The sequence below is a fragment of the Acromyrmex echinatior genome, chromosome 11 (genome assembly GCF_024713525.1).
Source record: "Acromyrmex echinatior isolate Ae372 chromosome 11, ASM2471352v2, whole genome shotgun sequence".
Taxonomy (NCBI): domain Eukaryota; kingdom Metazoa; phylum Arthropoda; class Insecta; order Hymenoptera; family Formicidae; genus Acromyrmex; species Acromyrmex echinatior.
The window spans coordinates 13,356,998-13,369,611 of record NC_141862.1 but is presented as its reverse complement, the minus strand read 5'-3'; the positions used below and the strand labels follow the sequence as shown (position 1 = coordinate 13,369,611).

At 44.0% G+C, this 12,614-nt stretch overlaps 2 protein-coding genes across 7 annotated transcripts in view; one reads left to right on the top strand and one right to left on the bottom strand.

Annotated features, from left to right (window-relative positions):
- The window catches only part of LOC105144233 (uncharacterized), a 242,057-nt gene that overhangs the window by 95,814 nt on the left and 133,629 nt on the right, over positions 1-12,614 (top strand). The gene's annotated exons all lie outside the window — the stretch shown is intronic.
- Positions 1,728-12,614, bottom strand: part of LOC105144232 (uncharacterized) — a 303,924-nt gene continuing 293,037 nt past the window's right edge. The window contains exons 5-6 of one of the 2 annotated variants that reach the window (XM_087411508.1): positions 5,880-8,640; positions 5,493-5,757 (exon numbers count right to left, since the gene is read on the bottom strand). In XM_087411508.1, coding sequence (XP_087267634.1) covers positions 5,582-5,757; positions 5,880-8,640 — 2,937 coding nt within the window. In that variant the 3' untranslated portion in view covers positions 5,493-5,581. Of the gene's footprint in view, positions 8,641-12,614 lie in introns of both variants that reach the window. The other variant, XM_011052998.2, reaches the window with a different exon arrangement.

Below are 12,614 nucleotides of genomic sequence, written 5' to 3'. Positions count from 1 at the left end.
CTTTTTTTTTACTCTTCATAGAAACCGTAAATAATTTCAAAGCTCAGCCGTTTTTACGTCTTTGATTTCTGCATCATGATTCGAGTTTCAGGGCACTACTTGGAATCTAATTGGGATTCGATTTCGTGCACCAGTTATTAGTCTCCAGTCGGGACCCAAAGTTAGCACGAGAATCGAAGGGTCCTAATCTAATCCACCTGGTCGATTAAGGACTGAGGGTTCAAGCAAAGGAGGAGAGGAACGAGCGGAATGGCGATTCAGGTCTTGTCGTGCATCTTGCTCTGGAGAACGAGGAGCCCGCTGGCGTTTATGTATAATTAAACGTCTCGTTTGGGTAGGATTGAACACGAGACACTTCTAATTAGCGTGATCCGCTATGGTGTCGGTCTGTCGTTTCGCTTTTGCGAAGGGAATTTTAGCGCGACAATGATAAAGTTACACTGAGAAAAAAAAGTTGCTGTTTCAAAAAAATATTAGTTGATTCAACTAAATGTAGCGGTCACAGACTGTCAAGCAAATATTTGTTAATTCAAATAAATAACATGTTTAAAATTACAAGATTTTATTAATCTAAATATATAAATATTTGAACCAAATAATCATTATGAATTAAACGCGTTTAGTCAAATTAACAACTTTTTTTCTCAATGTATTAGCGAATGATCTGAGCTGCTACATAAAAGGCTCTTCAAGTCGAAAAACTCTGCAAATGCTATGTAATCGTTTGTTTGTCAAGAGTTTGCAATAATTATTAAACATAATTAATCGTTTTTGTACTCGATAGAAAAAAATATAATTGCATTTTTCAATTCAGTTTTTCAGCGCTGTCCAATCTTTCAGCTTTCATATCAGCGCATAATTTCAGATAATTCTTCATAGTAACTTCTAAAAACAAATTTATTTTATTAGTTTATAATATAAATATAATTTATAACTCTATTCTTCCTTTATATATTTTTTGAATTAAATAAATTATACTTGGAATGAAAACAAATGTAAATTCTAACAACGGATGTAGAAATAAATTATTGTTATTGCTATAATGTTGACTAACATTAAAATATTTTGTTTCATATAAATGTAAGTACATATAATTAACATCTCATATAATCGTAAATATTTGTAACAAATTTAATTGTTGACCTATTAAATGTTGAAACATAGAACTATTAAGACCCGGATTTCATCATCATATCGCGAATATGTGATTCTCCTTGGCGTCGAGACCGAGAACAACCCTTCCATCGGGGAGATTCCCTTCTTCGTGAGGCTCGCGGATTAGTAGGCGTGCACGTGCACGCCCGTGAGATTCTCTGATAAACGATCCGGCATCGCTAGTAAAGGATCTTCTTTCCGCGAAAACGAGGTCGACCCACGTTAGAGCGCGTGGGCGTGGTAAAGTTTCTTCTTTTTCATTTTTACACATGTGACGTATCTGTTCCTGTCGACATCCCAAAAGCTGCCCACTCTTTCGTCAAGGCGGAAACAGAGATATAAATCTGGATCGCTCACTCGAGCATCATACTTTTTTTTCCCTTCAAAATCTTTTTGCGAACTACCATTCTACTCTTCAACCAAAACCATTAAATTTATATTTTCTATAAATAAATGACAAATATGCATCTACTAAACTGCATCTTAGAACATTATCGATAATGTAGCATTGCTGTTTCAAGAATAATAGCGAAAGAAATGAAAAGGAAAAAAGAATGCATGTATAGCGGGAATTAATTTTGATAGGTATTTATTTTCATAATGATGAGTGTGTTTTTTATAATCGATCTATAATATACATCGTAGCATTCGATTTATACATAATTACAATTGTAAATTACGCTCGCTCTTAATGCATAATAGTAGTAGAGTTTCGTCGTGTGTGTCGCGGGAGAAGAGGGAACTTCGCTCGCTTTTTCGGGAGGCGGAAATGCAAAACGTAGGATCGAAGGCTCGTAGAAAAACGCACTCTTTTACGCGTCTCTTTTACGCGTATTCGCGTACGTTCCCGAAGAACATTTCGTGCGCGCCGCGACATCGATGCGCACCGCCACAAATTATATTTATATATATATATATATATATATTTATATATATATTTATATTTATTTATATATGTATAGATACGAAAATAAAGTATATATGTACAACCAAATCATCTCATGGGAGAGGTTTGCGCTCCCGTTCGATTCCGGAATTGATTCCACATGATTTCCTTCGTCAATATGTAACAACGGGAGCGAACCTCCGGCGCCAATTGATTCGCCACGTAAAAACGACAATGCGATTTTGCAAGTCCTAGAGGAGGAAGTTACTCGCGGCAGTGCCCGCTACTGGCCGCTCGGGTACAGTGTATCGTAGAGATATTTAGGTAAGAGATTGGCCATTGTGTAGACAACCTTTGATTGTGTGTATGACCCGCCATATTCGGGATGGTGCTTATCTATACAATACAGATTTCCAAAGACGTTTCCCTACATCTCAAAAACATTCCCAAAACGTTTCGCGAATAAAGTGTGGGGGCAAGATGCAGAATGAGATGCATGAATATCTCATTACCTAATGCATAATTTATCTCATTCTGTCTTAAACATTGTCCTGAACATGGCGAACGGTAGTCAATCTCTTATTTGAGTATCTCTAGTATATGATCGATGTACATGTCGTGTATGTGTCTCCGAGTATGTACGTATGGTATGTGCGTATGCGTTTTGTGTATGGGGTTTCTAGGGAACAATAAATAAAATCTATCTATTCTCATTTACCTAGCGCGAGACACGCCGTCGCTTTGATTTGCTGGTCGATCCACTCGTTTATCTATACCAAACGCCCGACCGTTTTTTCATCCCTTCAGCCTTCGAGCTCTCGAGGGTGATCCCTCTTCTTAAATTAAGATTGCATTTCCTTTTAGCTGCCGTCGTCGCGACGTGACACACGTCGCTCTCCTTCCCTTCCCTCGACAAAGTGCACCGGCTCTCCTCATCTCACATTTACAAAACTAATCGCCGTTAACCGCGTCGCGTCGGGCGCGCGTTGGTAGAACTTAGTCACGATATAGTTACGCATTTACACCGAAAGGTACTATGTCTGTTTATTATATACAGCGGTAGTAATTGATTACTGGTTAAATAGTGGCGTTATTCGCTAACGTTACTTTATCACAACGATGATGAAATTAGCCCTTCGGGACCGGGGACATCGCTCAGTCCATTCTCCTAATGTTTTCGTCCTTCGTCCTCGCTCCCTCTCTTTCACCCCTGATTATGTTAAGTTAACCCCGACGATCGGACAGACGAAACAATATATACGGCCGCATATTCGCGAATTCATCGTTCGCTATGCTCCGTCGTCGGTTTCTCGGCATTGCGCTCGTGGAAGAAATGATCGCACGCCACGCGAAGATCGCCACGTGGAGATCTTCAAAGTCAGGCAGTTTAGTCGACCAGTCAAATCCTGAACTTTTATGCCAGCCAGTGTTTACAATGCGACTCTTCATATAATAGTACGAAAGAGATATATTATGGACATATCGCGCGCTGTATCGTGCGCTCGCTCTATAATGAAGAACTTACTGCAATAGTGGGCTAACCTACATTTTGTAAAGACAGAGAAAATAAACTTCAAAATTAAATTGACGGGAAATAGTAAGCTAACACATTTTTACAAAACATGGGTTAGCTCGTTATTGAAGTAAGCCCTTAAAAATCACGAGAATCAAAAGTCCAAAAAATATTTTTCTCAAAATTCAAGTTCTCAGATTGAGTAAACTTCATGAATGGAATCAATTTAATAATTGTATTACTGCACAATTTGTGTTCTTTCAATGACAATAAATAATTTTAGTATACTTTTTATTTTTTTCTAAAAGTAAAGAAAAGTCAATAAAATGTAGAAATGTAGAAGTAAGATCTTTGTACGGAATCGTAAAATTTAAGTACATTAAATAAATATATCGTGCATAAAAAATAAATAAATAATACATTTTGTTTTTCCCCTCAAATATTATAATTAATAAAATTTTTAAGAGACTCAATTTTATAATTTCAAACTACAAATCTATTTAATTTATTTAATTTTGCTCAGAGAAAGCGAGAAAAAATTTAAAAATGTTGTGCGATATAATCCGCGTATCGCTACAAAAAAACACACGTTTCAACTAAAATAAAAATTTTACGTAATACCTAATCGTTTATCCTTTTTACAAAATTCGATTTATCGTACGTCTTGTAAATTTCTCTTGATCGCTTCAAATTATCTTTGCTACAAGTTTAAAATTTGACATTACCCAGAATTTTGTTAGTTCAGTATTAGTTCGATTAATCGAGCGAAATAAACTGGCAACGATTCAGCGCGCGTCTTTTACCGTCGTTTCCGACAACGCACGAAATCGAGATTTCCAAATTGACTAGATTAGCCCAACAAACTCGCGTGTTGCGTTCTGACGTATATAAATCTGAGAAATGGGAAGAACTGGCAGGCAGATATTACCACATTGGAACTGGCTCGTTTACTCCATGGGCAGGCGTTGATCAACAAGACCGCTTCATGTCGGTCACGTTGATGGTCGATCATTCCGCACGCACTCCGCTCGATATTGCACGTTTTTACGCATGTTCGAATGGAACGTTTTAGAGCAACGAAACGTGCCCTATTCGTGGGGAAGACCGCTTTCTAGGTCTGCCGATCCTAATTAGAAACGAGATCATCGGTGATCGATCGGCCGAATCGCCGAGTCGCCGAGTTAGGATTTTGGCATCACAGTAAGGGATAATAATCGTGTCTGCGGCCGCAGAACGAGATCGGTCACGAGCCGCTGCTGGTGGATAAGATAGGCAGGTCGCGGTGGGCCTGGGGATCCCTCGAGTGCGCGTCTCGTACGGCTCGGGAGCCGAAGACGCGCTCGCAACCGGGTACAGTGCATCTAGCCTCCTCTTTGCGATCGTCCGAGCCTGGCGAAGATACAGGCGAACCCGAAATAGACGCATGCCTGTTGCCTTGCTCCTGGGTCAGTCTCGTCAAGTGATTCAGATGCTGATGAGTGAGGCCGTTTAGACCAGCCAAGTGAGATGCGAACGAGGTTAGACCCGGGAACGTGGCGCCAAGATGCGGTGGCAGCAGAAGTGGATGTGGTGGTGGTATTCGAGCCGCTAGATCGACCGCGGACGGCAGTCCAGGTGCTAAAGAGTACGCGCCCAATGCGCCGATACTAGCATCCGCATAGAGTCGTGCCAGGAACTCGTTGTGTAGCAGCGGATTCATTTGCGGGTCGTCGACACGCGGCGATAGGCTCGGTGGCAGGCTGGAGGAAAGCGGCGGGCTCGACGAGGTTGACAGTAATTTCCGGTGCAGATTGAGATTCGCCGAGTGGCGATCACGAGATCGTTTCGAGGGAAAGGCCGCATTACAACCATCCACGCTGCAGCGGTGCATCAGTTTGAGGTGGACGTTCTGATAGTGGGTTTTGACACCGAAATGATTCTGAAAGACCTTGCCGCAGGCAGTGCAACGGCGCGGATTCTCACGGTCGAGCGGCACTTCCTGGGTGCTGACGAAGCCGCCGTTCTCGTAACGTGCGTACGTGATCAGGCTATTGTCCGTATCCATGGCCACTGTGGAGGGTGAGGCGCTGGATGAACGAGAGCCACGTGAGGAGTTGTCCATGGTGATCTCCTGGTGGGTCGTGAGGCTGATAGGGCTGGTAGAGCCGCGGCCAGACCTCGAAGCCACCCGCTGCGTCTCGGCGTACGGCATCGCGCATCGACCCTGCGACAAGGACTCGAGTTGACGCAAAGTGTTGGTCGAGGAGTCGTGGGAGAGGTCGTCGGCTGTCGTTGGACGGCTGTCGACCGAGCTCGGGGCACGGGGGGGATCATCGGGACGCTCACCTTCTTGATTGCGCAGCGCGTCGTCCATCTCCTCCTCCTCATCCTCCTCCTCCTCGACCTCCTCCATGGGCTCATCATCGTCGTCCTCCTCGTCCTCCTGGTGCTCCTCGTTGTTCATCGGCCTTCCTTCCTCCTGCGTCACCTCGGCGGGTTCTTTTTTCGCGATTGTCTCCTCTTTCACCCTTGACGTTTCGTCGCTTTCCGTGCTCAATCGTCGATCTTTCTGTTCCGACAATATCGCGTCGGGATCCTTCGTCGTCGTCGTCGTCGTCGTTGTCGTTGTCGTCGTTGTTGTCATCGCCCCACTCGATGTCGTGCTTGATGGCGGCGCATTGTCGGTCTTTGGTTCTGGAGTAATCTGTCGTTTCGGCGACTTGACCGAGCTCGCCCTTGAGCTCAAGTCACGCGGCTCGTCCTGAGGTAGATCCTCCGCGTTGTCTTGAGAGGAAAAAGTATCACGTCGATTAGTCGCTATCTCGCGCTCTCTATTGCCGGTGTCCGGAGAGCGCGAGTCTGATTCGCGATCATGAAAGCTTTTTTGGTTCCTCGGCGAGCTGGGGAGTATCTTTCGCTCCTCCGCCTCAAGCCTAGACATCGACATGTCTTCTGGCTGATTCTGAAATTCTGCTATTGGTGCAATGCCGTCCGACAGACACCGCCGTTGAATTCGCTGCTCTTCGTCATTGGAGGAGTCGCCATCGGTAGACGAGGAATGCACTTCCGCCGGCACAGCACATCTCGTGGGATGTTGGGACTTTCTTTTGCGCACACCTCGGCTGTGGAAGGAACTCGAGTTGAGCGAATGCTGATTCACGGAGAAAGGTTGCTGGTCAACTGTGCCCATCGAATCGTTATCCTCGTTGCTATCGGGATTGCTGGCAAGGTCTTCGTCTGCGGTGTCGCCAAAGTAGAGCTTCGGCCGCTTCGCCAGACTAAAATCAGCCGGCTGCTCGTCATCTTCGGTACGTAACGGTTGTAACCTCGATGGCAGATTACTGGTTTCGTCTTCGGCGACCACGACGATACCACCATCGTCATCGTCATCGTCCTCCTCGCCTTCTGGTATCATGGATGATGCTTGGGTAGACGGCGAGACTGCGCTAATGGATGCGCCACCACCAGAATACGAACCTCGCGCCGTCGTCGTAGTCGTGGTCGCCCCGACGCTCGACATCGGCACTGGCATCGTCGTCGAGGCCGTAGTCGTTGATAGACCCGTGCTCGCCATTCTTTGCTGCAGCGCCTCATCGTACGGTCTGCCCTGACCTGCTTGCGTGGATGACAGATCCAAATGTTTGAAGTCCAGCGCGCACAGTGACGCCGGCGAACGGAGATCTGGCGGTGGCGTGAGCAATGGAAACGAGCCGAAAGGTAGATGATTCAGACCAGTAGCGGGAACCGGAAGTCCAACCTGCGGTGGTAATACTAGGGCATGCGCCATAGACGAGCGGCCATCGTGTGGAGAGATTTTGCGGCGCAAGTGCGGGGAGTGCAGTTTCGGATTTGGATTCGCACTGTGTCGATTGCGCGATCTACGCGAACTGAACATCATGCTGCAACCCTTGACAGTGCATTGATGCATCTCACGTAGGTGCACCGCGCTGAAATGGATCTTCAGGGCGCCCTTGTCGCAGAAGGTCTTCAAGCAGACGTTGCACTGTACGCGCTTCTTGCCGGTGGTGGGATTAATGAAAGGTGTACCAAGGTTCGGCGGCATGTTTGCGGCGGCGCCCCATTGGCTGCCCGGTCGCTTACCCGGAGAGTGCGGCTTCCTGCCGGGTATGCCGGGTGGCCTACCCAATGGCGTAGCCTGGAGCGATAACGGCGGTGGATGCCGTTGCTCGGAGGAAATCATGTGCTTTGACATAGCGGCATCCCGTCTGCTAAGATTCAATGCGCTGTCGGAGTTTTCCTCATCATCTTCGTCCTCCTCCGAGCCGAACTCACTGCTCTTCTCACCACCGCTGTGCACGTCCGCGGGTACGGTGAGTCCACCGATGCAACCGGATGATTTACCCATCGGTGGTGGCGGAAAGTGCGTTGGGAAGCTCGGTGGTAACGCTCCGGAGGAGACTGCGACCGAGAGTGGATGACCGAAGGTTAACGCCGAGGAAGAGACCGGTGCGACCGGCATATGCGGCCTTTGCAGCTGCGACGTCGCGGATGAGTGATGAGGTGGACTATGGGGACTCTGCGGATTCCTCATGGACTTTCGATTTTGCAGGAGCTGCTCCGCGGATGATGGCGGCGGCGGTAAAGGCGGAAATGCCGGCAATCCGAGAGTACCCAACTTTCGGAAGTCAAACGGCTGCATGCTCTGCAGCCGATTCAACGGCGACACCGTTAGATGCGAGTCTAAGGAACGCGGAGGCGAGTTCGCTCTGCTAACACCGCCGGTAGGATTCGTCGACGAGGAGTAGTGCTTTTGTGCCGTTGGCGACATCGAGGGATGCGAGATCGAAGACGACGATGGCGGTGGTGGCGGGGGCGGTGGCAGCGGATGCGGTAGCCGAGAACCCGGTGGCGGTAGGCCACAGTGAAGCATATGCAACGGGGGTGGTAGGTGTGCTAGTGGCATCGTCGGTGGCGAAGGTCGTCTGCTTGGTGACATAGCATCCGTACCCGGCGTTCCGGCGGCCAGCAGCAACTGCTGCACGAACGGACGCGTCTCGGCGAACCTGAGGAACTGCTGCAGGACCAGCGGTTCCTCCTCAGCCGAGCAGATACTCCATCGGTCCAGCACCGGGCCGTTCTGCGAGTCCTGCGAACAGAAGAAGAGAAGAATTGTCTTTTGGAAGTCAAAGGAATCGTTTACGCGATAAAATAAATAAGATAAATCGCGAATACGCAATAACTTGTATATTTATTTAGAATATTATGTTCATAAAAATTATATATACTGATTTCTATAAATATCGCTTCTAAGAAAATGACTAAAATCAATTAGTTATTACAATGAATTTTTAAAACAAATAGTAAGAAGCGCTAAATGCGGTCGAGGCTGAATCTTGGTGCCTGTAATAATTTCTATGTAAGTTTAAACACAGCTTTTAATTAAATAAACTGCGTGCCCCGATTGCTTTTGGATTTGAAAACGTAATCATACAAACTGCAGCTGAAATAATAATATTGCAAATTAAATTGATTCTCAACTTAATGCGCTATTACGCATTTGAAAACACTGTAAAAAATTTATTGCGGTAAAAGAAATTTTTAACTTCTGAATAAAATTTAATATAATAGTCGATAGCATGAAAACAAAGGACAAAGAATTTTTCCGAGGCGGTTTCCTACGACATTCTTCGCGGCATTCTTAAACCGCCTGTACACACGATTACACTGTTTAGCCTATGCGGGAAATTACGTAAATGCGCAAATCACGCGGTAAAGAACACGCGATATCGTCGATCAATTCGCACAACCGCCGACGGTGGACGGGAGGGAACGTTTATCCTTATTCGACCGTAATTACACGTCGCGATAAAAAAAAAAAGCTTCCTATATTGTCAACCACAGAAGGTCACGCGTCCCGCTTGTGTTCCGTTACTTTTGTGAAATGGAATACGCAAAAAATGACTGATAAATAAAAAGGTTTGATTGATGACGCTTAATGTAGCGGGTAATTAGTTCTGCTTCGCCTGTTAGCCAAGCGAGATTGCACTTAAACGCGTTAAGGATTTAACCTTGCATCCCGACGGATATATATACATACTCTCGATCTGTCTTCCTCTCTCGCGTACTTACTATTAACGATCCGTTTTTTGCGGATCGAGTTTTAGCGATTTGTCATTATGCTCCGCTGAAAATCCCAGCGACATGAATAATTCCGCGGCAAATTCTAGTCAATCTCGGAATCAATTTGTTTTTCGCTGGAAACTAAAGGTATTGGAAGTGTAAAAATAATGTTTATAAAATTAAGTTACAGTTAAATGATAATGTGTCAAAAGTTACAACATTTAATAAGAAATTAAAGCGGCCCTAGACAATATTATTGTACAATATAAAATATTATGCAATATTATTGATCGTCCGAAAGCTATATTGAGCTTCCAGACTGTTTGTTTTGAATTCATATCAATGATATTATATACAAAATAATTACACAATAATATTGAGCGTCTAGAGATCCCTTTAATTCTTTGAATATCATAATTTTCAATGTGTAATAATATTAATCTTTAAGAAATATACAAAGTTCTTCACAATAAATGAATGTCACTTCGGTCCATTCGTTCGATTCCTTTTGTTTCCACTGGTTAAACGTTTCCTGCGAAAAACCGGATGTTTCTTGTCTCTTCGATCGCAACCTCGCTTCGCGATCGTGTTACTTGACAAAGGTTAAGCTTTTCATCTCGGCCTCTCTCGCTGAGATACGCATCCTGCCGAGAGGAACATTAAATCTGGCGATACGCTTTTGACGTTCCACACGAACGTCACGTATCGCACTCATGTGGAGTCACGGCTTCTTATAAATTCAGGGTGGCCGTGTATATAGAGCACAACTTGTCTCACTCTCTCTCTCTCTCTCTCTCTCTCTCTCTCTCTCTCTCTCTCTCTCTCTCGCTCTTCTCGCCTCGCAGCTTGTATATTTACACATTCCGACGGAGCTCGACGTAACGCAGGACGCCCAGCGCCGCGACGCTTTTCGCGCTCGCGTCCCGTTGTATATTTCTTCAAGCACGCGCACGCGCCGCCGTGTATATCGCACGCACACGACTGGGAACGAGACACGCACTCGTCGGCGGTCACACGGCAGTGTGGTCGCCGCCACTCCGAATTCGATCGCGGGAACGACGTCGTTATTTTTCGCCCCGGGCCAACCGCAAAAATAAAGAATGTCAGGCGAATTGCCGGCGATCGCACCGACAGATATAATAGGCGCTGCCACAAAGTTTTTGTTCTTCCTGACAGAATCGATTCGGCGCTGTCATGGCATTCGACTGGTACCTCGATCTCAGAACTGTTTGTAAAGTATTCTTCTTCTTTTTTTGTGAGGTAAATAGTATTTAAGAAACGATACAGTTTTGTACGTAGACACTTTGAATTTCTCATTGATTTAATAAAATTAAAAAGTATAATATATGGATCCAAATTGATCGAAGAATCCGAGAAGATGAAGCAGTATTGAGGGAAAATTGTTTGGTATTTATGACTGGTAATTGCATGGTAAAATGATTATGGTAAAATGATTATTAGGAGCTCCTTTTTTATAATTATTATTGCTTTGATGTTAATAATAATAATAATTATAGTTTATACAAAAAATATCTATAATTATTATTACTAACATTATAGCAGTAATAATTATTAAAAAAAAGCTTCTAACCATAAACATTTTACCATGTAATTATAATCACAAATACTAATGAGAAGAATATTTGTAGAATATTCCAACATTTTAGTTAGAAAAGAGCATCGTGTCGATTAACAAATAATTCGTATTTTGCTGGATCGCATTCGTGTGAACGAGAGATGCTTAAAAAAACGAATTTAATTTACGAGAGACACGCATGCATGTACAATATATTGAGATAAGCGAAATTATTTTTCTATAAAAATATTAAACGATACTCACGCGACACAAACGGTGGACGGTATTGAAACAACACACAGGCGAAGATAATTGAAAACATATGGATGGAAAGACAATGAATAATGCTCGTAACGTACCGCTACGTTACAAAGTGTAATTTTCTGATTTTTATTCTCGCTGATGGTAATTCAAACCTCACGTGGTGGCGACAGCTGTGACCGTCGCGTATACCGCGTATTATTTTCCCTTAGGAGATCGCATAGATTATCGTCTGATGAAGCGCGAGTAATGTCACACCGTTTCTCACCGTGTCAGCAAGTGCGCGATGACGTTTTTCCCGCGATGACGCTCTCTCTCTCTCTTTCTCTCTCCTCTCGTCTCGTCTCTCCGCGTGATTTAAACATTTTTACGTGCATTGTGATACCGCGCACGGGAATTCGCCACGCTGTTCTTTTGCACGCATTATCTCTTCTTTCTCGTCGATCACGTCGATCGGGCGACAAAATCCTGCATCGCAACTCGGTATCTCGCTCTATTGAAAGTTACGTAAATTGCTCGGTATGCAGTACTAATTGAACGCATACAAGATGCAGGATTCCACACACACACACACACACAATTTCATTCCGTTATCATAATTTCGTTGTGGCCCGCGAGAAACTCTTTACTTGTCAAACTTGAAAGTTCTCTGAAAAGAAGAAGTCTTCGTTCCGCGAAGAGTTGATCTTTTGGTTCTGTATTTATCGCGATGGACGAAATTTAAATTCGTAATTATAACCGTCTCAATTCTTCTTGCTTGTTGCGAAATTTAAATTCGTTTTTTCTTCGTTTACGCGAAAGAACGATTTTGTTGAAGTATCTAAAAATTTAGCTAGATGTAGACCCGAACATAATTTTGTTCGACTATCAAAATCATTTTGTAGGATGTTCAAACTGGTTGCTAGAATGTCCAAACATTTTATAGCAACTGAAATTGTTATGTAATCATTTAGGTGGTTCAACAAAATTATTTTCAAATTTATCATAATACAGAAAAATAATAATAGAGAAAAAATGATTTTGCTAAAATATCTAAAAATTTAACTAGATACAGATCTGAAAAAAATTTTGTTAAATCAAAATAGATATAAGACACTCAAACTATAATTGCTGAAGTATCAAAACTTTCTATAGCATTGCTCGTCATGCTTGAGATTCTTACA